Genomic DNA, 26913 nt, shown 5'->3' with positions numbered 1-26913 from the left:
AAGTAGGCTACCACCTAATAGGAAAATGATGCCAGACTCCAAGATCAGGCTGTTTCTAATGAGTTTGCACGCAGTTTGTGTAAGGAACTTGTGGATTTGGGCGCAACTTCTGATCCCAATGTGATGTGAGAGACATTCTGTGACAAGACCCTGAAGGTTGCTGAGGGTTGTGCTGATGTTACTGGTGTTCCCAGAAGGAGGTGTTTCATCTCGCAGGGCACCCTGGATATCATCGAGAGGAGTCGTAGCACACGCCTTGATGGCAACTCTGGTCTGTACCAGGAACTGAGAAGGACTGCTGCGAGGGCTCTAAGGCCAGATAAGGAGGCGTTTAGTGGAGGAATGTGAGCAAGTGACGCGCCATTTGTGTTCTAGTGACCCACGTCCTGCTTACAGAGGAATCAAAGCATTACACACATCAGAATCTGTTCCTTGGAGAGTCGTAGTGAGGGCGGTTGATGGAACGGTCCTTACGGATGATACTGCAGTTGTGAGCTGTTGGGGTGGCTGCTTTGAGCTGCTATTCAAAGCTGATCCTATGGCTAGGATATTGGATATCTCTGGGTCCATGGTTATTGAGACTGATCCTCCAATTAGCTGTGAACCACCCAATCTCACTGAGATTGTACAAGTGGTGAACCAGCTGAGGGGAGGAAAGGCTGCAGGGGTCTGTGGTATCCAGGGTGAACTTCTTCATGCTGGTGGTAAGGCTGTCTTCTTGGTATTGCAAGCAATCTTTGCTTTCCTTTGAGAGATTGACATCATCCCAACTGGCTGGAAAGTTGGACTTGTTGTCCCTATCTGGAAAGGAAAGGGTGATTGCCTGGATTGTAGCAACTACAGGGGTATAAAACTGCTCTCAGTTCTGGTGAAGGTCCTTGCTGGGGTCGTCCTCAATAGGATCCATGATCACTTGCTTACCGGAGCAGTCTGGTTTTACACCTAAGAAGTCTACCATTGACCGCATCCTGGCACTGGGGGTTCTTATTTAGTACAAATGTGAATATCCGCAAAGTTTCTTTGCAGCCTTTGTCGATTTTCTTAAAGCATTCAGCTCAGTTGATTGCGCTGCCCTGAGGGACATCCTGGGGGTTCGCGGGATCCCCTCAAGGTTCCTGGATATCATGGCCGGCCTGTACACTGGTACAGTGAGTGCTGTGCAGAGTGGAGGCAGAACCTCTGTGTTTTTTCCCTGTTGATTCTGGGATTCATCAAGGATGTGTGTGTGTTCTTATTCGGTTCAATGCTTGCATGGACTGGGTGTTGGGCAAGGTTGTGAGGTCCAGCAGCTGTGGGGCATCTATTGGTGAAGAAAGATTCACTGATCTTGACTTTGTGACAATGCTGTGATCTTTGCGGAGTCAATGGAGGCTCTGATTGGGGCTCTCTCTCGAGAGTGAGCGAGGAGTCTAAGCGTCTGGCCTTGCGATTGTCCTGGATAAAAACAAAGATCCAGGCCTTTAATGACCTCTTGAGCACAGCCATCAGCGGTGTATCTGTTTGCAGAGAGAATGTTGACCATGTCGAGAGGTTTACTTACCTCTGCAGTGACATTCATGTCTCTAATGACTCTTCCTATGAAGTCAGTAGACAGATCTGGAGAGCATGGTGGGTCATGAGGTCGCTGGAAAGGGTTGTGTGGTGCTCCCGATATCTATGCAAAAGGACGTAGGTCAAAGTCTTTAGAGTCCTGGTGCTTTCTGTCTTGTTACATAGTTACAAGACATGGACCCGATCCAGTGACCTGAGATTAAGACTGGACTCCTTCAGTGCTTTGTCTCTTCTGAAAATCCTTGGGTACCGCTGGTTTGACTTTGTGTCGAATGAGCAGTTGCTCATGGAGTCCCGAATGAAGCACATTACCTACATTGTGAGGGAACGTCAGTTACGGTACTACAGCCATGTAGTGTGATTCCCCGAGGATGATCCTGCTCGCAGGATCCTGATTGTTAAGGACCTGAGTGGCTGGACCAGGCCAAGTGGTTGCCTTTGTAAAACCTGATAGCAGCAGATAGAGGGTCATTTCTGGAGGGTGGGACTGGACCGTGTGTCTGCCTGGGGGGGTTGCAAACCAGAATCAAGAGCTGTTTCACCATGTGGTGGATGTGGCAACACACTGTACCAGTGCATGCTCCCCGATCTGACCTGACCCCTCAACTTTTCATTGAGATGTGTAAATTGCAAACCTGTTTTAATGTTTCTTCAGCACTGTTAGTTTTATAAACTGCTTTGCATAATTTTAGGATTTTATGAAATAAAACAATGAGAGCTGGACTCAGGTGCATGCATCTGCTTGCAAAATTATGTCTACCAGGGATTGGCCATTTCCCAACCATGATTAGCTTTTTACTTCAGTTGGGATTTTGTTTATGTCTTGATGCAGATATCTTATTGTGTAAAATGGAAACCATCCTAGGAATCACTTGTGCTGTATACCACTGTTTCAAGTCCAATCTCAGAGTAGAGATGATGAGTTTATTAGTCCTGGCAACTGCACAGTGCCAATTATTAAATAGGTTCCTTAAGGTTCTGTCTTTGCCTTCTCATTTTCAATATCTGTTTACCTGTCGTTGTCTTTATACATATTATGAACTTGGTTAGCATTTTTTGTAAATGATAACCAATCTTTATTGGTAGTTAAATGTAACAGTGAATCAGAAATTTCTGTGTATTTATATTTGGGAAAGTTAAGAAATGGGTGATTTACTACTAAACTATAGTTAAACCTTGTATTTCTAAAATAAGTTTGGTTATTTTCAAGTCAAAGCTGTTGTTCACAATCATGTTATATATTAATTTGTCACTTGAAACTATGCTCTAAATGAAGCACTTTTTGTAAGTTTTTAAAAATGTCATCCCTCTTCTTGTGGTTTAAAATGATTTTCAAGGGGTATGAATCTGTCATAAAAACAAGTTTTACCAAACGTGTCAATTTTTCAAGCCAAGGGTGTTATCAAATATAGATCGAAATCTAAAGATTGTGCATTTATCATAAAACACTATCTATATAATTTTGGGAGAAAAAAAGCAAAACATTTCTGACATATTCACCAATTTTAAAAGGGGACTTCACCTCGCTGTTTGTTTCTCTCTACTGCAGTCTTTCAGCTCCATTGTCTTGGTTTCTTCAAGCATGTACTTTTTCACCTTGGAAAAAATCTGCACTTGCTGTAATTGACATTATTGAATGGTGATACCCAGATGTGAATTTGTTTTGTAGACAACTAGACAATAATTACTAAAAAAAACATTTGCACTTACTGTCACTCACATAACTACCTCATCATAGTATGGGCTTGAGTAAATGTCTACTGATAAGAAACAGTGAAAGTTACTATTTACTTTAACTCTCTCATAAACCTTGTCCTGGCTTCATATATTACCATATCCTCAGCCTGCGCTTTAGTTGGCTTGTGGCTTATTAATTTGTTGTTTTTGTGCTTTAGCTGTACCTCATTATTTTCCTTTTTCATTTTCCCAGTATATTTTTTACCGTGTCCCACCACAAAAAGTGCATAATGCTGAGTGTTGATTGGCAATATAGTATCAACATGCCGTTGGCCTTGGCTCTTTCAGAAATCTTAAGGCTTTGATGACAAATGCAATGAAGAACAATCTGCCCAGTTCAGATTTATTGCCATGTGTGCAAAGTACAGTGGAACTTTTATTTGCATGCTTCACTATCAAACATGCTGCTCTGCATTATTCTTATTCCATAGCCTATGTTAAATATAACAACACAGAATATAATAGGCAAAAAGTAGCCCCTGCCACAGTAACTCCACCCTATAGGTTTTACAGGTAGTAATTTCTGTTAGGTGAAAGAATACTGTATATAAATATACCAGGAATGGTATTACAATGTTTTTCACACATATGTAGTAATTAATATCCATTTTCCATGGGTATAAAAGAGAAGATTGCACAGATACACCACAGCACAATTCTAGAATGTGGTGCTCCCACAGAAACGGCACACCCAACAATGTTTGAAAATGTAAGAATAAATAGTTTTTGTTTACAAAACACCTCTGAAATTGCACTGTTGCTTTAGCTGAATGAATTATTACAAAGTGGAAATGGACTATATATGAGGCTTTGTATAGGAGAAAGGATCAGATTTGAGTATGCATTTGCCATGAAACTGCTATGTCTGTATTTGACTCAGTATGTGAATCAGCATTGCACATAAAAATATTTATGATTTGAGTGTAAATGGCATGAGAAATAATATTTAAGCTGCTAGCTTATACTTGGAATCGCGTACAGTCACAATGGTTCGACAGCAGATGTGTACTTAGATCAGATTATTTCATAGTATACAGATGACGTTGGCACAATATTAGACACATCACATTTTTGTTCATGACAAAATGTTGATGAAACAGAATTGGATGGACAAAAGAACAAAAACATGCAGCTCCAAGCTACAGTGAGGCCTATGACAACTGTCAATTATTGGTGCATCCGTGGTGCAACAGATGTCCAGGGACCTTGCCCCATCGGAATGTTGGAACTATGGAAGTACTGGAAAAAGGGCGGTGTTTTCCCTGGGCCACTAGAGGGCAGCGCCTCTGGGTTGTACGGGGGCCACTAAGATTGGGGATTCAACCTTATGCTACACCGTGGCCACCGCTAGGTGGCGCCTGGATAGGCCCTGGACTTGAATATGTAGCACTTCTGCCACACTTGGGAGTGCTGCCAGAAGGATGGCTGAATACCCTTGCAGCACTTCAGACACACCCGGAAGTGCTGCCGGATGTTAATCAGGGGCCACCTCACTCCAATCAGGGAGTCGGAGTCGGGTGGGAGAAGGACGGAGCTTGCCAGGGAGGAGTTGGAGGCAGCCGAAGAAGCAGAAGAGGAGTTAAGTGAGACTGAGCTTTGGGTGATTTGTACATTGTGTGTTGTTTTGGGTTATGGGTTGTCAATAAACGTGTGTGTTTGAAGACATCTTGTGTCAGTCTGTTGGTGTCCGGGTCCAACATGTCCACAGTGGACAATGTCAATACTCTATCCCAAAACAGCTGCTGTGAGTAGGAAAGTCATCAGGAAAAGTATAGTTGCCTCAAGAAAATAACATCAAGAATCTCTGATAAAATGTATTACTTACAATTTACTTTTGTTGCCACAAGCATTTCTCAGAAATTCTGATGCCTCATTTTCTTAAATTGAAACCTTTGCTTCTTCAAGGCCAGTGTATTTGGAAAGTTTTAAATCTTTTGCTTTTACACTTAGGCTGGTGCCTTTTAAACACTATTTTGAATGGAGAGAATAGGCTTCTTTAAAGTTTTTTAAAAGCTTCTTCAATTTAGAACAGAGACAAATTAACATATACCATGATTGTGAAGAAATTATATCAACTTGAAAATGCCAAAGTTTTCCTTATAAAAGAATACATTTTTTATTGTTGTAGATGACTGAATTGTGACTCAATTATGCTTTTGTCATTAGTTAACTTTGGTTGCATTTTTTGATTTTTTTTCCCTTTCTGGTACAACTCACAAATATCTTATACTTCTATGGAATCTTCTTTGTTGACTCATTTCTATCGTTTTTTTACTAGTAAGAATTGTATCTGTGCATTTACAACACCCCAGACTACCTTTTGTACATCATGTTCTAAGCCGATGTCCCTTCAAATTACATAAAGAATCAGTCATTTTACTGCACTGGAGAAGTAAAAGCAAAACAATTGTATGTGCATTCCCAGTTATTATCTACCAAAGGTGATGGGGTTGACCAAGACTACATTTCATCTCTTAAATGCTTCCAGAATAAAGCTCAAAATGAAATAACAGTAAACCTTGCTGAAGGAAGGCAAAAGTAAAGTTGTCTTAGATGTGGCATATTGACACCTGCTAATTTGTTGACCATTCTGTGTTCCTTTTTTCATTTTCCTGCCCGCAGATTTTGAAGAAAGAATTGTTTTACCATTCCTGTTGTAGAAGTAGTGCTTTTGTGTGTTACTGTTTGAAGGCTAAATTTAATATCATGTAAGCTGGCATGCATTTCCCGTCATTGTATTATCCTGGGTTCAGATGTGACTTCTTTCTTTTGCTTTTGCCAACTGTGATTATGCTTATGAAATGTGCCCCTGGCAATTGCATTGTTTTATAAATTGCTTTTTGTTAAACTATTTTATCTCAATGAAAGGTAATGCATTGTTTACAGCAGAATCCGGTCATGCAGAAATTAAATTCAATTTATTCTTATAAAGCACATTTAATTACAGCATGCTATTTATTCTAACAAAAATAATAAGTAAAGAAAATATCTGCAGTTCCAGAAAAACAAATTCCCTAATTTTTTTCTATTCTCATGCATTTTGTTTTGAACAACAAAAAGTTCTTAGTGGTCCTAGGTCATCTTACGGGCAGTGTGCACCCTGGCACTTGATGGTGTTTCTAACAGAATGCTAAATTCCGGCAATAGCTTCCATTCTTGGTGATGACACATCTACTGCAAAAATCACATTTCAAGTTCAGGAGAAGTAACATCATAAAAAAATGAAATGACATTAACTCTTCGTTACTCGGGTTTTGTGAACTCTCATAAGTGCTCGGCTGTGGTGTATTGCACCTCACTGTTATTTAAAGGAGAAATGATATTAAGAAATATTTTAAATGCAATTTACTTAATCTTTACTAGGACATGTAGCATTCTCTGGCTTTTCATGTTTACAAAATCAATGTCTAAAATTTCCTTTTCAATAATTACAGGTGGTGGTGGGTTTGCAGCAGAACTTTCTCCGGTTGTTCTTTTGAGCTTCAGTTACATCTCTTTGCTGAAATGAAAAGTTCTGCCCTGTCTTTGGCAAAGTTGTTCTTGAACAAGGTCCAAGGCAAGCTTTTTCAGGAAAAGTCTGTGCCGCAATGCATGACCTGTGTTTTCGTGGTACACCACATGAGCATTTATTCCTGCGACATTCACCAGTGAAAAGAATATAGTAAGATTCCATCTTCTGCTATTTTGGGAAACATCATAGGTGCGACACAGTTGGTCGACTGTATCAACTCCACCCTTTGTTTTATTATAGAAAGTAGTGCTGGGTGATATACCGGTTCATACCAAAAAACGTTTTTTATTTTTGTTATGATATGGATTTTTCTTATACCGAAACACCAGTTTAAATAGCCTAAACAACATTCAGAACGTGGCGCAGCAAGAATCTGTTTAAGGGGGACCTTTTTCACTGCTGCACCGCTTAACGGGAACAGAGTACATGCGTTAGTGGAGGTATTGAGCAGTGAAACTTGACAGAGAACATTCCTAAACGAAAGCTGTAGCAGACAATAAAGTTGAACATGATGACGCAGAAGAACTTTTGATGAAAAAAGCTGCCATGTTTGTTGTCTAAGGATACTTTGGTTTTAAAAGTTTGGATGCGGACTATTATGTTCAAATGTGTGAATACTGTTTCTATACTACTGGATAATACTGCAAGCCAAGTTGTACTTGTTTTTTTTTTCTTTTTCTTTTTCAATACTGTGTAATGTACCTGGTTACTGTGTAATAGTGTGACGATGCCGGTCCCCTACAGACTCCCTCTTCCCACATGGGAGTCTGTTGAACCAACACCGTCGATAGTTATGACCGAGATGAGCTGAGAAATCTCATTGAAGTCAGGTGATGGTGGAAAGTGCTCAAGTGCTTTTGTTAAAAACAGTCAAAAGTAAAACCAAAAGTGTCCATTGTGCAGTGTTCAGAAAAATACAGCCCCCAAATAAATAGCAAATCATAAAACCAGTGAAATGTGGGGATAAAATCCATAATAAATAAATCCGTTAAAATAGAGGTTAAAATGCAGTCTCTCTCCTTGCCTGATCGTAACACACCACCTTCTGTCTCCAAGTGCTCACCCTTTACGGGCGTTGCTGGCAGAGCCTTTGCAGCATGAACTGCTTTCTGCCAACTCCTGTCTTGGCTACCGCCACACTGCGCAACCAGACCATCCGAGATCGATACACCTCTCGTCTTCCTTCGCTCTCACTCGGACACTCCTCAGATGTCCTCTACACGCTTAGTCAGTGGGATGAACCAGCCTCTAGATCGCCCCAGCTCATGCTGCCTTCACCTTCCTGGTGTCTGGATCATCTCCCATGACTGCTTTTTCCCTTCTTTAACCTCCTTGTGTTCTATCATTTCTTTTTTGCTTCCCCCTATCCTGCCGGCCTATAAATATACATCTCTGTCAGCGCAGCGCCTTATTCACATGCCGCTGTAAGCCGATGAAGCAATAGAGAACAATCAGGTGCGACTTGCCCTAATCACCTCATCGGTGGTGCAATCGCACCCAGAGAGACGGACATGGCGAACTGGGTTTAAAAACAGACGCTTTTTTTAAAACCGCGGACCCACTATACCACAAATAGCATTATAAATGCAAGTTGCAGTTTTATTATTTATGTATATAGCTTAGATTGAAGCAAGGTCCATATTAATGCAATTTGCCTTAATGATGATTCAGCTGGTAAAGATGTAATCACCAAGTTGCACTTGTTTTATTTTATTTTATTTTGGTGAATACTGTGTAAGGTACCTGGGCTTGAAGTTTTGAAGTAATAGTATTATTACTGGAAGTTGCACTATTATTTATTTTATTGTTATTATTTATTATATTTTAGTTTAAATATTATGCAGTTTAATGATGGTAAAGTTGTTTAAAAAGTCACTTTAACGTGTCAGTGGACAGAGATTGTTAACATTAACAGAAAGTGTAGTTGGTTTACAAAAAATGTTTACTATTTATTCCTTTTCTAAGACATGTTCAGTGCAATACAACTTTTGACAAACACCTCTGCATATTTTACTAAGTCTAAATGCCTTTGGATGGTTGAAAATATGTTGTCCAAATTATAGTTTGTTTTTGCAAAATTTGTTCAATAAAAAGGTTCTATATTTTGACTGCATCTGTCATACAATGTGATTCCTTCTCTTCATTAGTGCCAACCCCTTGAAAACTTATCACTTTATGGGGCCATGTAAACCTGTATTAATACTTGTGTGCACATTAAAAAAATTTTTTGTACAATGTACAGTTCTCATGACAGTGGAATAGGCTATTCTTAGCCAGTCTACTGCAGTAATTGCAGTGGAAAATGTGGTTAACATCCACTCATGCATGGGGAAAAAAATACTGTCGAATACCGTGAAACCGGGATAATTTAGAAAAATATCGTAATATAGAATTTTGGTCATACCGCCCACCCTTAATACAAAGTAATTATTTCAGGTGTTTGCTTCTCTTTGGTGGAACTGTCAATTTTGGCATCATGTTGCATTGTTGAAAGTAAATTCACAACCTTCCCTTTATTGGGGATGTAGGAAGCTAGCGTCAAGTTCTTCTGGAATCTGAATGTGCTGGAGTAAATTGGCTGATTTTTTTTGGCTGTGAAAATTGTGGAGGAATTTCTGTCTTGTTCTTGCGTATTGTTCCCACCAGTGTTAGCTTGTGGTCATTTAGGAGCTTAGAGACTAGAGGAATGCTGATGAACCAACTATCAACAGTTATGTTACATCCTGTACTTGAAATTGGAGACACCGTTCTTTCCACAAGATCAGCCGGTGAGTTGCTAAGTTTATATGGGCCATCTAGCTGCATTCTGACGTACACTTCTAAGTTTGTGGCGTAAAAAACTTTTGCGTTCATCATAGCAAAAATTTTGAGGTCATATTTCACTGGTTTTGATGGTATGTACTGGACGAAAGAACACTGACCACGGAAGGCTTCCAGCTTTTCGTCAATGGTGACACATGCACCTAGAGAATAATGAGCCTTGCAATTCTCCACGAAGATATCAAATATATCTCTAATTGCTGCCAATTTGTCCAGCTTATGGCGATCTTCATGAGTATCCCGATCATCAAATCGTAGACACTGTAGCAGAAACCAGAACCGAAAAAGTGACATTGTAATGGGAAATATTTCCACACCGGTGCCATCACTGAGCCAAAAATCTGCTAAATTTTGCCTTCCATATCAGAGAACTCCCAGAAGATATAAAAGCCCAAAAAGAGCCTTTAGCTCCACTTCATCAGTTTTTCCGTCCCTAGATTTGTTTTTATATCCTGCTGTACCCTTGTTGATGCATTTGTTAGTGCAGTCAAGAAGCATCCCCATTATGTCTGGCGATATGAACAATTCAAAACACTGAGAGAAAGACTTTGCATTTTTTGCATTCCCTTTGACTCCGGGCGATTCCTTTATAATGTTATGAGCTCTGGTGCGAACTTGCGTTCGAGGTAGTGTTTTATACCATTTGGAGGATTTGTCTTTTCCTACATAGTAACTTTCCTGCTGTGTTTCATCATTGTAATCTTCATCAGCATCTTCAGATGAGTCTGTATCATGTTCACTGTGGCTGATGTGTTCTGGTTTTAAGTCTGAATTTCACTGGTTTTAATTCGGAATCACTCTGTTCACTCAGTTCAAATTCACTTTCAACCTTCTCCAAAAGTCTGATAAGCCTATCCTGGGCTTCCTCGTAACTCATCTGTAAATGGTGGAATTTTGTCATAAGCAAATAAGCTATAAATGGCATCCAGCAACAAAACCTTACTGTAAAAATGTCATTCGCCAGTGCACAGATGGGGTGTGAAATACCAATGATACTCTGCGGGATTACTCTGGTGGGGTGCTAAACACCCAGAATGACGTAATATGGCGTTATCAGCTCAAGGGTCAACTTGCAGCTACTCAAGGCATCAAAGCTCCACGTCACCCCATCTATGAGAAATACGCATAACTTTGGCAACTGGGGTGTGCAACACCCCACCCGAGTAATGAAGGATTAAGTACCAGCACAAGATCCTGAGAAGAGAAAGACATCCATCATAGTAATTTAATAAAATGGCTTAATATAGTCATTTATAAAAATGTAAACAACCTTTCTTGAAGCTGTAGCAAGTGTTCAGTGCTATCCACTGTGTGATTCCTCAGTGATTACACACCTGTTACCTGCTGCGAGTCATAGATGGCTTCCTTAATAAGGGTGCTGTCACGTTACTGGTCTCGATATGATGAGAGCATGTCAGATTTAATAACTGAAGCGGCTGAATATCATTGCCTTTGAGGGTGTCAAACTTTTTTATATACAGTATAAATTATATTATGTAAGTAATAATTGCTGGGGGTGACTCATTACATTAATTCTTCACACATCTTCATTATGGTTTCTAATCTAATATTGTGCCACAGAAGTACCTTGAGGTGGTATAATTTTGGCAGGTGCTCAAATGAAACACACCAGTATAAGAAGAGAAACACTCCATGAAAGGGAACAAACAACAATGAGAACAAGCAAGTAGTAGCTGTCTATGCTGCAGCTTGATTATCTAAAAAAAACTGGAGTAGAGCACATACAGTATGTCCTACATATGAATTGAATCTATTGCCTTCAATAAAGGTTTCTGTAACCTGCAACTCACCATAAGTGTTCTTTATCTGCTGCTTATTAATATGAGAATTGATGTTTTCCATCATGTAAAAACTACAGCTCAACAATATGATCTATGCTGTTAAACAATGACTTTACAAAGGGACTTGCTGAAGTACCCGGTATTGCCTGGGTATATTTATATAATGGGTTAAGGAAAGAAAGCAAATATTTGTGGTTTTTTTTTTTGTTTTTTTGTTAACTTTTAGTAATGTTAATACATAATTCCATGAAATTAGATATCTGTTTTTGAGTGGTGTGTGATTTTTGTTTCAGTCTCTCATCACACCATGCTCTCCCCCTGCTGTTGTTACCATTGAATCACTGACGTGGAATGTAGCCTTTTCTGTTAAGTAGGGCCAAAACTAATCGATATGCAAAATTCGTTACCATCAGCTTAACCACTTTGGCTTGATAACTTTAATTACTCTTTGGATTCCTTTTCTGCTGAAAAGGAAAATGCAAAGTTGAACCCCACAGGGTTGTCTTATTATTCATCTTTTATTCATTGTTCACAAATGCTATTAAGAAGCGGATACTGTCAGTATGGTCAATGACCTCACTCTTTTTTAATATAAAAATCTTATCAAGCCCAAACTCCACTCATGCTATTCCACTTTTTTGGTAACTTGTTAATGACATACATTTGTCATTGACAGATTTTATGAGTAGTTATGTGGAAGCTTACTATTCCTCAATTTATCATTTTCATTTTTAGAGGGACAATTAACTAAACTAGTCTTAACTAAAAAAAACTAATCTATATGTCTAATTTTATTTTTTCGTTCAACATGGCCTCTCCAATACTGTTAGCACAGATTATTTCAGGGAATGGGGTATGGGTGGGACCCCTAAAATTCTTAAAATCCAAATTATTGGGGATATCAAAAAAAAAAAAACTTGTTACAATTAACTTAGTTTGTATTACTGGGTTTGCAAGAGTATTGTAGCAGAGTATATGAACAGTATAGGCAATACCTGTAGTATGTTTTTGAATGAAAGAAGCCAAGTCATTTACAGTATGTAATTTTGTGGAAGATCTGTAAAATTCCCTCTGTTAAATGAAGGCTACAGTAATATGGTAGTACTACGTAGTTCCATTTATGATCCTTTGTGATTTTAATAAAATGCAGAGTAGTAATGAATCTATTTGAAATGCCTAGAATTAGTGGGCAACTGCAAGCAGTTCTAACAGATTTAAATTAATTAACTTGCTGTTTGTAGACATCATTAGTATTTCAAATTTTGAGGAGGATTAAAACAACATACTTAACAAAAAAAAGTGGAGTTTGTGTCAATTTTATAGAGGCTCAGCTAAAATTTTAAAGAAATTTCATACAATATAATAACTTTTGTTTTCCTAAATCATTTAACTTATTTACTGTTAAACTCACTGTACTGTTCTTAATGACAAAACTGCAGAATTATAATTTGATTTAACTGATCAAGAAACTGTATTTGACTCGGTATGTGAACCAGAATTGCACATAAAAAATATTTATGATTTGAGTGCAAATAGCATGAGGAATATTTAAGCGTGTATGTGCTGCTGGCTTAATACAGCCTACAGATTAGAAGACTTGTGTTCTGAATTATTATGTAAATAACAAACCGGGCATTTTTGTCATATTTTGCAATAAAATAATTACTAAAAAAATTAGAAATGATCATGGGCTATTTAGTATAGTCCAGGTCTTTAACCAGAGGTGGAAAGGACATATCTTTTGATACTGTTTTGGTGTAGCCAACTGGCAGTAATGAACACAAGGTGGGGGCTGACTGACACCTCAGCTGACATCACCAGAAAGTGTACTGCTTGCAGAAGCTTGGAGGCTGTTACTGGGTGCAATAGTAGAGAAGATTATTTTCTTGCGTTAAGGAACATCTGAGTTTGCCTTTGTAACCGAAACATCTGAGGCTCACAGCTGGTGACCTGCAATTCCAAAGAGCAAACGTCTGGACCTGGAACACTTGGTAAAGTGCAAGATGGGGACCAGCACATGACATTTTTATATATACATACACACACATACGTACTATGTTTGTGAGAAAGTTTCAGTAAATTGCAAAATACATAATTTTTGTAGATCACCATGCAATGAGATGAGTCCAGAGGGACTACTGTTAGAATGTACTTCTATTGCCTGATACCATTCAATTTTGGCATTTACCTTTACCTTGTGTGTATATTTAAGTCATTTTAATAACCAACTGTAAATTAACAAAGTAGTTTAGTTTTGTCATATTAAACAATCTGTAATGACTAAATTGAACATACCACAAGATACACAAAACACACATGAAGCTGGGAAAGCTTGACAGCATGAAGAAAATTAAAATTGCCAGGAGCCATTTCACTTTACCTGCTTGTCTAATACTTGATAAACTTTTGCGTAGTTCATTAAAAATAACTGAGCAACATTCACATGAGTCCAAAAATAGTGGACAATATTTACATATGCCCATCATTTTTATAATACTTGCATTTTTCTGTTCATAGTTGCCAAACCTCAACCAGCACAAAAGGTGCACAAGTAGAATCAATATATGACAGGTTGCATTTACACCTAATATAGGAAGTATAAACCTGATAGCATGTCCTAAGGCATTGAGAGGATGCCCACATGACCTGGCAGGTCATCCCACCCAATGATAAAGACACCTTATCACAGAACCGATTCCTTGAGACATTAAAGCTATCATTAAAGCTCCACAGTGACCGTCTGAGATTTTTAAACTTCAGATTTGAATATAAGGCTGAAATGAAACAATTCTCTATGGAAATTTCATTGAAAGTATCAAAATAATTTCGGAAAGATTCATTGCATGCACTTGTTACTTTTTGTCTGACCCTGATAGTATAGTGGTTTGACGTAAACTGAAAGAAAAGAAGACAGGATACATCTGTTGGCAAATTCTCCCCACTTCTCTGGTTCATATTATCATTTAATCGTCTTCTCCTTTTTAGGGCTTGAAAGAAAGGGGAAACATTATTCTTTGGAGGCCCTGGTCTCTAATTGTTGGTACAGTGCTAACAATAACTATCCACAGATGGAGGCCTTTTATTTTTCAGAATATTTTGCCGGCCGAAGATTTATTTCACTGTCTGATTACTTATCTAAGTTTATGTTGGCAGAGAAATGTCAGAGGTGACCACAGTTGAAAACTGCAGACAAATTTAGACAATATTCATTTAGCATTCCTGACTTTAACATCTATCCAGAGTCCACTATTAAACCTGGTAATATTTTTGTGTTTTGTCTAAAGCATAATCATTATGCGAATTGTATAAATAATAGCATCTGTAAACGGTGCCTAAAGAAATGTAAAATACCTAAGATTTAATTGAAGTTCTGGCTTTTAATGTCTAATGAATTTAGTATACCGTGGTTGTTGTCACACTTCCAAAATCCAGTTATATGTGTCCTGGTATGTAAATACATCTATCCTATATAGATTTTTTTGCTATTTCATATTTGCATTCCAGTAGAGCAGTTAAGTTTTAGACCATTTGCAGGATATGTGTTTGTTTAGAGGATACAGGTATTTATATCCAAAGTATGTTATAAAACGTGGTTATCATAAGGCATCATTCTTACACCTATTTAATGTAATTCAGTGTTATGGCAGGTTGCAAAAAAATCTTAATGACTTACAAATAGTGATAAACAAAAAAAAAAAAAAAAGAAGCTGAACAATTTGAAAGAACCTCAGAGCAGAATCACTACACCTCCAGATCTAGAGGAATCAGTTTGATCATATTGTAAAGATGTCTCTCGTTCGGCTCTCACTGAAGCTGCTCCAGGCTTGTTCCATTGTGTATAGACCCCATGGTAAACTCAGGACAAACTAGAAAGATTAGATCTATCTGGTAAATGCCCAATAAGAGCTGGTATCTGTTGTTGGAGAAGAAGCAATGAGATCTTTTAATAAATACTAAATGACGTGCAGACACATACAGAATTAATGCATGACAACACTTCCAATCAGGAAATAAACACCTTCCTTCTTGTGTCAATGTCACAACTTTTGCAGGAAGCGAAACACCATTTCTTTCACAACTTTGGTTTTGGAGTAAAACACTGTTTTGCAGTGAATTCAGTTTGGCAGTATCACTACTTATGAATGCACAAGACTCCTTTGGTAATGGCGCACATGACAATATCTACACCCTTAAAGTAGTCCTCTAAACAGTAAGGCACACCAGTTTTTGTTTTAAATTGTGAGTTTCTCTTGTAATGTAGGTAAATTACTGCCGCTGGAGTTGTCAGACAGGTGGTGAATAAAACTGTTGCTACTTAATTTAAACAATTCTAAAAGGAGCCCAGAGCAGTGCCAGATTTACTTACCCAGTCAGCAGGCAGACACGGTAAGCTGAAAACCACATATTTTTACTAGCACAATTCCTCTGTCAAAAATATTTATGTAAATTAATATAGAAAAATAATACTGTATGTAATAAATATTTAATTCTGTTTTATTTTTTAACTTTGACCACTAACCAAAATAATTGTGTTAGCTGTCATTTGAGTGATTATTGTTGAGACACATCGTGTTAGTGGAGATGAGGTGAATGAGGTGCGAGTATAAAGACTTTGTTCAGCCTGAACTGAAGCAGTGTAAGGTAGAGGTGGGTGTTTTTTCAAATAAATTGTTTAATTCGAAGTAATATTTTAAGGTGATATTCGAACACAAAAGTTAACATTCTCATTGCCAGTTATGTTGTATAACACACAGGACACCTTTTTAAAGACAAAATAGACAGGCTACAAACTAGGGCAGTTACCATTAAGCATGTACATTAGGGGTTATTACCAATTCTAAAGACCACCGTATTAAGAGAACATGTCAGTTACCTGTGATATGATTGGTTCAAGAACATCAGAATGTTACTGATGTTTCATTGAAATGTACAATGAAATAAGCAGCTCTGTTCACTTTACTGTCCAAAAATTACAACCCCAATAAAGTTTGAGTAGGACATAAAAATGGTCAAAACTTGCTGTAACTTTAAGCCAGTTTCACAAGTTTTGTTTTATAAATCCCTTTTTTTGTGTAAAAAATGGTTTAATACATTCCCAAACATAAGCAAGTTTTATACATGAGGCCCCTGGTATTTCTGTGGTGTCTCGAGCTGCTCAAATTGCTTTAGATGTCACTACTTTCATGGCTATAGAATACCAAAAGAAACCTCTAAATGTGCCCCTAAGGATGCTTTTAAAACACGCTAGTCACCTGATGCCTCATTGTCAAAGGGATGTAGTAGATGTTGCCCTGTTCATGCTACAAAGCCCTAGGTTACCTTGCATTGTTAAATAGTTGTAATAGTTAAGCAATTCCTCTAACAAGGAAGAATAATCTATTAAAGTGATCAAAGGACTCTAGTTACATAAGTGAAGATATTTCATTTGTAATTTTCCTTAGACTACATATTTGTGTTCAGTAGGGACATTTAACTCCACAAATATATTAGGTTCAGAGTTGGTAAATCTGCTAAACCAAAGGTATCTCTGCTTAAAAGTACAACTGCAAAGCCACAATTGTGAGAAGTGACCACAAAAGCAATAAGAACCAATCATGACCGGAGCAATCATTTTATACATGCTTAGATTAAATAAACATATAATACATGTCGGGGTCTGCCAGGAAAACCCCATTACAATAAAATTGGACCTTCTTACATCCTCCGTCAGGTGTTTCATCAAATCTACAGGTATTGTATTTACTGTAGTGGCATAGCTGTCTTTTTAAATGTCATAATATTCCAGACATATCGTAATAGAGCCGAGCAGTTTTCAAAAACCTTGGACCAAGAGATCAATAACTGTTGTTTCAGCTTGGAACCCTTTAAGTATGACAACCTGAAGTTAACTTAGTTTCTTCAGTTTTGATGCATGTGTAATCAAAATTGTTAACGCGGACTCCTAAAGTGTAATGTTCCTTAGGGAAGTGGATAGAAGGTTCTTACAGAAGAAAGTTAACATAATCTGCATAGTTCTGCAGGACTCATCAGATGAGAGCGGAAGCAGATGCAGCTAGAGGGAACCATCCACTATCACTTTTGTCAGATTTTTATTTTTTTTTCAATCGTGTATTTGCCTCCATTACTTTCACTTTTTTGCAGACCACATTTCCTTGCTGATATTGGCTTGTCATGTTAGTTGTCTTTCCATGTATTCTGAATACAGATGGACTACACAGAGCAAGACATTTTTTGACCACATAATTGCTTTACAGTAAAATTAGGCACTGATGTAAAATTATAATGAAGAACTTTTAAGTATAAATTCATCTAGTTCCATGTAGAGAATCAGTTTAAAGTATGATCGTTTATGTAGTGGTTAAAGCTTTTCAAAGTGTTAAGATCTAATCAATGGACAAGAAATAAGTCTGAATGATAGTTTGGTTCTTTCTTATGTCAAGTTACTGTGCAGTTTCTTGTTACTTTTGTTTTTGTTCACAGATTATCTTTCATCCATTTTATGAACCTGCCTTCACTTTGCCCCCTGACAGCATTTGGGAAGCTTGATACCTACAGTACTCACAGCTTGCATTTAGGAAAGAGGACAAACCCACAAAAAGAATAGCAATAGCCATACTATTAATTTGTTTTTGTAGCTGAGTGGTCAGTCACATTATAAAAGCAAAATTTAAAAGTTAAATTCCCTTTTTTTTGCTAGTTGATCTTCATTTTCCTAACGAGATGCAATTTTCTGCCTAATTGAAATACATGGTGCTTTCTCCTTATAGCCCCAGTAAACAGAGTTTAAACCCAAGTTTGGCCACAGCCTATGTAATGTTTGCACTTAATCCCGTTTTGGTATGTTTTTTTTCCTCCGGGTACTGCCATTTTCTTCCACTGTCTTAAAGATGGGTTGAGTGGTGTCTCTAAATTTAACCCCAGTGTCAGTGTGTGTGCTCTGCAATTACCTGATTTTTCATTCAGGGTTGGTTCCTGCTATTATTTCTGCTGTTAAACGAGGGAACATGGAAGGCTTCTGAGACAGCCCTGCTTGGGAATAAGTGGATGTGGAATATTAAGGGATTAAAAAACAAAGAAAATGCTGCATTAAATGTGTTTTCGTTTGTCTAGATTTACATTTAATGGCATCACATATTTTACTTTTCTTTTAAAGATTTGTCACAACTGTTAACACCCTGAAATCTAACTCCTGGTCCTTGTCTTTTTTCAGCTTATCTAATTCACTTTTAGAAACCTTTTAAATGTTTCTGTATTGTTCATGTGGATGGGAAATCCATAAGCTAGTAGCTGTTTTTTGAAGAAGATAAACTTATTTCCTTAATTTGAAATCATCATTTTCAAAAGATCTTCAGCAAAGAATATGTGGCATTTTTAGAGATCCAGGAGAGCAAACAAATTTCCTTCCCAAGCTTTTTCCAAAAAATTGGACATTAGTTAACTACTTTATGAAAGGATGAAAATAAAGTTTAATTAAAGAAGAAGTTAATTAAAAGCAGAAGTTGCTCATTTGCCATTTGAATTCCTCTTGGAAAAGGATTGGAAAACACTGTATTAGTGTTTCCACTAGAGGGAGCCTAAAGCGCTTCTTGGTAATGCCTTTTCTTTCTTGGCTTGTGGTTTGACCACCAAAAGTATGTCTCATCTAAATAGACGAATCCCTCTCAGTTTGTTTTGTGAGAACCTTTAAAGTAATGGTTTTCCCCTTTTGATTCCAAGTCAACTATAAAAAGAAAAATCCTAAGGAGAATGAAAGATTTGTTTTCAGTGCAGTTACTGTACAAATGATAATATTATTTGTAGCTTTTTAAGGTACTGAAAAATCTGCAAGGGAAAATTATTTTGTTTTGTGCTTTTCCCAGTCTAGCAGTGCCTTACTGTTAACCTCGGATTCTTAGGTACTCGTGATCTGTACTCTTTGGAATTCTTTTAACCAACAGCGGTTCTTGTTTAGATCTTTTATAGGATAATTTGCAGTTTGTGAGCTTGGCTGTGTTTCCTACTGTTTGCAAGATAATAAATTGTTTTGGGGTTTTTCACTTTGTCAAGAAGCTTTTCACCTCTAGCAATGGACTTTGCTCAAGTGCCAGTATTGAATATAACTGCTGCAGAGTGTGCACAAAAAATTAGGAACAAAAGAAAAGTGTGACGCATCCACATGGTCTAATGTTAACAAATTATAGAAGTAAACATTACTTGTATATACATGTATAGCTTTCAGTTTATAGGGCAGTGTATTATACTGGGTGTTCCTAAATGTGGATCTGTGGGGTTCTTCTGTAACAGAGTATGTATCTGTCTAGGCAAATATAGCAGAGGACAGTAGAATATACAGCTAAAGAGAGGAGCAGACAAGATGGTAAAGTGGTCAAGATTCTCCCGGGTCCCTTAAATATTGGGACCTAAAGACTTCATAGGACATCACTGACCCTCAGAAATAATAAAAGATTGGGTGTTGAATTCAGGTTTGACTCGATTGTATGCAATGTTATTTTCTTTGTTGTAAAAGTAAGTCTTGATTGTATGGGATGATATCTTCAAATAAAATTTATAAAATAATAAAAGAATTAATAAAATATGTTGTTTGGAACAGCAGTGATCCTCTTGGGTTTAATGGTCAATCTCTCCTTGAAACTAAATCTGACTAAAGTTTGAGGAAGATTTGGATAAAGAAGGTAAGGCTAAGCAAAGAATAAACAAAGAGATAAACTGCATTCTAGGCAAACATATATTCAAAAATCACAGGACAAAATGCAATACAAAAACCAGGTAGAAAGTCATCTGCTAAATGGGCAAGTACTAGAAGAATCACTAAAGGTGCTGGTTAACTCAAGAGTGGCTTAGCAGGGGAACATGGTACAAAATGCTTGAGGGAAAACTTTATCTGAGCTTTCCCTTTTTCATTTCCCTCCCCTACCATCATGTGACAGCTACCTAATTTATGTTGAATACTAAAAGAAGTAAATAGGAGACCCTGGTGGAAATAACAGGTCAAAGGAGGGGGTGGACTCTAGTCAATCCTCAAATATGTTCCATACCTCCAAAAAAGACCAAGTTTTTACTCAATACAAACTTGAATAGGACTGTAAAATACAACATGTTCATATGATGTAACCAATAAATTATTGAAAAATCCAACAACGGTGAAAATTTTCATTATATTTCTAACTTCTAATTATTAACAATAAAGAAGAAAAAAGGGTTTGAGATTAGGAAGACAGAAGTTTCAAGGTAAAAATTACTACATGCAAGTACAAGCTCCAAATGTGTTCTAAAGTGAAACACAGATGGGGGACAGTGGCTGAATAATGGAAAAAAAAAACTGCTTAGAAAATGGTATGGGGATTTATTCTGTTTACCCCTCCCCTCCTCATAACAGCTTTTCTATGTGTTTGCCTACATTTTAATTTTATATAGTAGTTTCTTTTGTTAGTAATTTAAATCTGAGTGTGCCATTTCTTTTGGAATAGAGAGTAATCCATTAGTCTATTATGCGCTAGTTAAGATGACTTAAGTGATAAGTTAAAATACATTTGATGTTTCACCAACACTGTTAGTGAGATCAAGCAGGTTGTTTTTTCACAGTTTAGTCTAGTAGATCTGCTATATGGCTTGAAACGTAGCCAGGACATCGGCAATGAGGACTAAGGCGGAACAAAAAACTGACACATTCAAATAAATTTGGGAGATGGTTATAAAAACGTAAAATGCTTGGAATCCTTTGGGACTGTATGTTGGCAGAGGCTACCAGGAGTTAGTTACCAAAACTATAATAAGTAATTCTGGCAACTAAAACCAAAAAAATATCCAAAAATCCAAGTCCTAATAATAACTTAGTGCAGTGAGGACCCTCTCCCAAAACAAATCCTCCCATTGAATGTTGTTTAATCATACCATCCCCACAAGAAAAACAAACCGCTCTTAGAATGAATCCTCTCCCTAAATATTCTTACTTTATCACACCACTTGACATACAACATGCCTCATTTGTCACAAGATCAAATGGGGTGTGGGGGCATTTAAAAAACGGCTGTGATTATATTAAAAAAAAAATCAACATTGGGAATGTATCAGAGGTTAAAGCGAGTACTTGGTAATTAGAATTGTGATTGGAATTGATGGCATTGGGTTTGGTTTGGATGGGGCATGAAGACGTCTGATGTGCTTGCAACCCAGTAACCACCACTTGTGACTCAAAAGTGGCTGAGAAACTCTGGATTAAGTGTATATGCTGTGTGTGTATCTAACTGTGAAGGGTGTTGCCAGCAAAAGCATTGCCCCTGTTACTCATCACTGGAAGAAGCAAGAATGAAAATGTATGTATGTATGTATGTATGTATGTTTCAGACATGACACACAAGAAAAGAGCAACAACAGAAATAAAATAAACTAAACCTTTGTGGGAAAAGGAGAATATGCGTGAATTGGAACACGAAAGTCTGTTCTACAAAATGTAACGTTTCTGTGTGTCTAGTGGCAAACAGAAATTGTTTCAATGACTGTCATGAAAATTAATTTAAATTTTTGCTAAACTATTTCTTCAGAGTAATATATAGTGTGTGTTTATGTTTATGTACTGTGTATGTATGTGTGTGTGTGTGTGTATATATATATATATATATATATATATATATATATATATATATATATATATATATATATATATATATATATATATATATATATAATATATGGGGTGCCAAACAGGCAAATACATTGATTTTCTGAATATATAAAGTAAAAACTTGAATATATAAAGTCAGCGTCGGAATATATAAAGTCAGCGCTGGAATGTATAAAGTCAAAGCTTGAATATATAAAGTCAGCGTCGGTATATAAAAAGTCAAACTTGTTTCTGAATATATAAAGTCAAAACTTGAATATATAAAGTCAAAGCTTCAATATATAAAGTCAGCGTCGGTATATATAAAGTCAAAACTTGTTTCTGAATATATAAAGTCAAAACTTGAATATATAAAGTCATCGTCGGAATATATAAAGTCAGCGCTGGAATATAAAAAGTCAAAACTTGAATATATAAAGTCAGCGTCGGTATATATAAAGTCATCGCTGGAATATATAAAGTCTAAACATGAATATATAAAGTTAGCGTCAGAATATATAAAGTCAGCGCTGGAATATATAAAGTCGAGTCCGAGTCGTTTCAATCAATATTATTTTGACTTTGACTTTATATATTCAGGAATGAGTTTATATACTCCGATGTTGACTTTATATAATCAGGAATGACTTTAGAAATTCCGACACTGACTTTATATATTCAGGTTTTGACTTTATAAATTTTCAGCGCTGACTTTATATATTCCGACGCTGACTTTATATATTCAAGTTTTGATTTTATATATTCCAGCGCTGACTTTATATATTCAAGTTTTGACTTTAAATATTCCAACGCTGACTTTATATATTCAAGTTTTGACTTTATATATTCGGAAATTACTTTATATATTCAGAAAATCAATGTATTTGCCTGTTTGGCACCCCATAATATTTGAATAAAGGATAGTTATTTAGCGAAAGCACCCTTACAATAATCACCGATCAAAAAATCAATCAGCAATACACAATTCAGTGTAATTCTCCCTCCTTCCTTCCTCTAAAATTGTCACCCATTACCTACTGACTCTGACTCCCTGTTGTGAGGCGGTGGTCTTCTTTTCAAGTAAACCCATAACTGCTTCCTGTGTCACTGCATTGCTGGTCGGTAATACATGTAGCATGAGGCACACTGCCGCCTTCCATTTGGGGGTATGAACTCTTCCCGGAATCCATGTTGAGCCAGTCCATTCATTACAGACCAAACCCAGTTGGGACTAACATTATAGGGCGTTCCAGCCAAGTTATGTCTCCATTCCAGCGGTTCTTGCATTGAGGCATCCTGTCCAGGCAAGAGATTATCTTCCATCCCTGCCGAAATGCCTGTTCTTTCTCTCTGGCACTTACAATATATTTTTATAAGAAATATTTGTTTTTGGAGATTATTTATGTGACAGAGACAATGTTTCTGAAAAGGAGACACCTTGTGCCAAAGAGTATAACTTTGCAGTGCTATGGGCCATAACATGTAATCTTGGTACAGGGATAGCTGACAGATTAGAGTACTAATGAAAAATTAATTCCAGGATTGTACATCATGAAATCCGTAAAGCACCAATTTTTTTGTTTTATTTACTTCATATTGGTGTAGAAAAAAATAAAGATTTCTAATGAAATAAATTGTTTATTTTAAAAATATGGAGTGTTGTACACACTACTTTTGACTTTACCCATTTATAGCTCCTTTATTATGTAAGCAGAATAATAGCTGTTTATTGTTGGGTACATTATTTAGTGCAATGATGCCAAAATCCCCTTAGGGCATAAGGGTTTAATATTATTTGGGGTGGAAAGCAGGGAATATTACTATGGTTAATGGTGGGAAAGGGAATGAACCACTGTCTGCTTCCTTGGCAATCCTCCAGTCTTGCTTCTACTACTATCTTCTTGATCTTTCATGGCTCTTTCCATGCGGCTCCATGCTGTCTTATTAATTTGCCTTGTACACTTCCTGGCTGCCTGTACATTCATGCTGCTAATCCCACCTTGCACCGTTTAGCGTAATACCATCTGCGCTTGATTTCTACAACTCCGGAAGGATCCTGGTTTGAATAAACTTACTGTTAGAGGCCACACACCCAGGACAATTGATTTCAGCAAAAGAAAAACTCCTGAAATGCTTGTAGATAAGTGCTCTCTATCTGCATCCTCCTTTCTATGCCCTGCACTGAAGTACGTTTCCTTATTCTTTTAAGTATGAAGTAAATAGTTGCAAATGTTTATGAAAACATATATGGTAATGGTGAGAATGTAGCTGGTTGTGAAACATTTATTTTGTATACTTTTTTGCAAAGTGAAACTGAGTTTTACTGTACATTCTGTTTTATGCAAATTGTTTTTGTTCATCACTATCCTTGAATTTCACTGTTTCACCTGAACCATTTATGGAAAACCATTTACCCTTACTTTAGCATTGGCTGAGGTGCATTCTATTCTGTGCTGACAACTGCATATACATCCATCCATCCATGTAACCACTTTACATGCCTGTCTTTTCCAGTACAGGATTATAGGAAACCCGGAACCTAACTTGGTAAGGTTGGTAGTAAGGAATAAATTAAGTGTAACCCTGATACTTGCTGTCACATCCATGTGCACATCCACAGCAACACTGTTTTCAATCAGCTTATTTGCACTTGGGGGAAGCACTGAATACTTGGAAAAAAACCCATCTGAATTTTATACATGAAACACTGCAGCTAAGAATCAAACTTGAGTCAGGAAGTGGTGAGGTGCAATTGCTAATATGAAAAGATAAAAAAGTAAAGATTGATGAACAGTTGTTAACAAAATTCCTTTCAGTCCACTAATAACCTGTATGAAAATGCCTTTGAATCTGTGATATGTAAAACCTCTGTTTTTCATCCAGTTTTATGTTTCTAGTGTTCTCATCTGAAAATGTATGATTTTACTTGCAAACTTAAAGCATGAGTGGTTTTGAAGTCCACAATCTAAGCTCTTTATCATACTAGCCACCAAGGGCTAAATAGAAATGTGAGAGGCTTGTAGAATTGCTTAAGTGCATTGAGTCCTTCCCAAAATTATTATCTCTCCATGATCTATATTTCCAGTTGTCCATGCCTCTGTCACTACAGCCTGAAGGTAAGGAAGGGAGGTTCAGCAAGTGACATTTAATGTGTTCCAATGAAGGCTTTGCAGGACTCTCTCATGGCTATTTTCTTTATTGTCTTTGAGTCGCACGCCTCACGCCAACCTGCCGCTTCTCTTTTGTTTTGCAGTGTGGGAATTTCTTGGTGTTGGTGGATCTTCATATTCTGCCTCAGGGTTCCAGTGAAGACACCAGCTGGTTTGCTGAGCAACACAAGGAGGTACAATAAAAAAGAGGTTTCCACTTCAAAAGCACGTAGCTGCAGGGAAGAAGTGAGATAACAATGATGCATTTAGCTCCTTGTTTCATTGTTAAGAAAGACAAATCATGAGCTGAACATTACACTGGCAGACAATACTAATGAGACTCTCATAGCCCTGTGGTTTGTTTCATTCTCTTTAGGTCATTTAATAGCTGCTCATTGTACAACATTTGCTTTATCTCTGTATCTGCAGGAACTGTTCTACTCCTCCAATTAGATGCATCGCTTTCAGGCTTGTCCGTTTAAGGTTGGATTATCATAACAGTGCATATAATTTTTTAGTGAAGAGAAATTAAAACTAGTTTAATTTGCATATAAATTACTTTATCAAGCTTACCTTGGACAGTGGGCAGGGAGAGTGACAGAGGACTTATAACCATAAATATAGTATCTGTCTTGTTTTTTTTTATTTATTTACCTTCACAGTTTATTCGTACCACTTATTGTACATGTCATGGGGTACTCCAGCCGTTCGTATTTGCCAGTGTTGGTGGAGACGGTGGAAATTAACCCAATAATTGCATACATTTAGGTATGTGTGTATGTAAGGAGATTTAGAAAAAGTTATACTTGGGTTCACAAAAAATATGATTTAAACAATTAAAGAGTAGTTCATTAGCTTTGATGCCTTGCAGCTGCATAGGTCCCAGGATTCACCTTTGCCTGCTTTGCTTTCTGTATGTGTTCTCCTTATGGTTGTATGACTTTTATAGAACTCCATCACAAAATCAAAAGAAATGTCATGCACTTAACTAGACCATCCCGAGAATGAGTCAGCATATGTGCACACTGTTTTACTGCCATACTAAGTTCTATTGGCCTGAGATTGAAGTGAGACATACAGAAAAAGAAAGCTCCATTAAAGAAACTTGCAAAGTAGTATAAGAAAAGAGCTATTTGAATCCACTGCTTGTTCTTCCTTTCATATACTTCTTGTAGCAGATATCCTTGAATGAAGCCGAAGCTCTAATTTTTTTCTCTAGAGCATTTAGAATCTGACACTGAATCACTGAATCAAAGCTGTGAGTTGCTTTGTTTCTCTGTTTTAAAAGGTCTTGCCTCAAGGAGGCACTGGCTTGCCAGTCTTCTCACACAGTATACTCAATTGTTCAATATAATCACAACATATTATTTTTTTATTTAGCCTGACGTGTTTATCCCAAGTAGCCTACAAATCAGTAGCATATAGTACAGTTGATTTTATCTTTGTTGGGTGACTCTTGCAAGGTCACTGTAATTCAATGGTGCACATGAAGTTGACAACCTTGTGCGTTTATATGGTGCTTTTCATAAAGCACACCATCCCTAGGTGCTGTATATGTGTACTACTAATTTTCTCTATTCAGATCTGTCATGTGATTTTAACTGAACCTGTGACATTTCTTTTATCCACTTAGTAATATCTTTCTGTTACATTAATTTAGTTTCATAATTTCATGCAAATTGGAGTTTAGGTTAGACCTGTAATAGTTAACACATTAATTTTTATGATTGATGTGACTTGTTT

General features: G+C 37.1%; 1 protein-coding gene across 2 annotated transcripts in view; it reads left to right on the top strand.

Annotated features, from left to right (window-relative positions):
• The window catches only part of LOC120516506 (SLX4 interacting protein), a 183771-nt gene that overhangs the window by 54696 nt on the left and 102162 nt on the right, over positions 1 to 26913 (top strand). For both annotated transcript variants that reach the window (XM_039738217.1, XM_039738218.1), the window contains one exon: positions 25275 to 25364. In XM_039738217.1, the coding sequence (XP_039594151.1) occupies positions 25275 to 25364 (90 nt within the window). The remainder of the gene's footprint in view (positions 1 to 25274; positions 25365 to 26913) is intronic.

The sequence above is a fragment of the Polypterus senegalus genome, chromosome 16, assembly GCF_016835505.1.
Source record: "Polypterus senegalus isolate Bchr_013 chromosome 16, ASM1683550v1, whole genome shotgun sequence".
NCBI classification, from domain to species: Eukaryota; Metazoa; Chordata; class Cladistia; order Polypteriformes; family Polypteridae; genus Polypterus; species Polypterus senegalus.
This window is presented reverse-complemented; position numbering and strand designations above follow the sequence as displayed.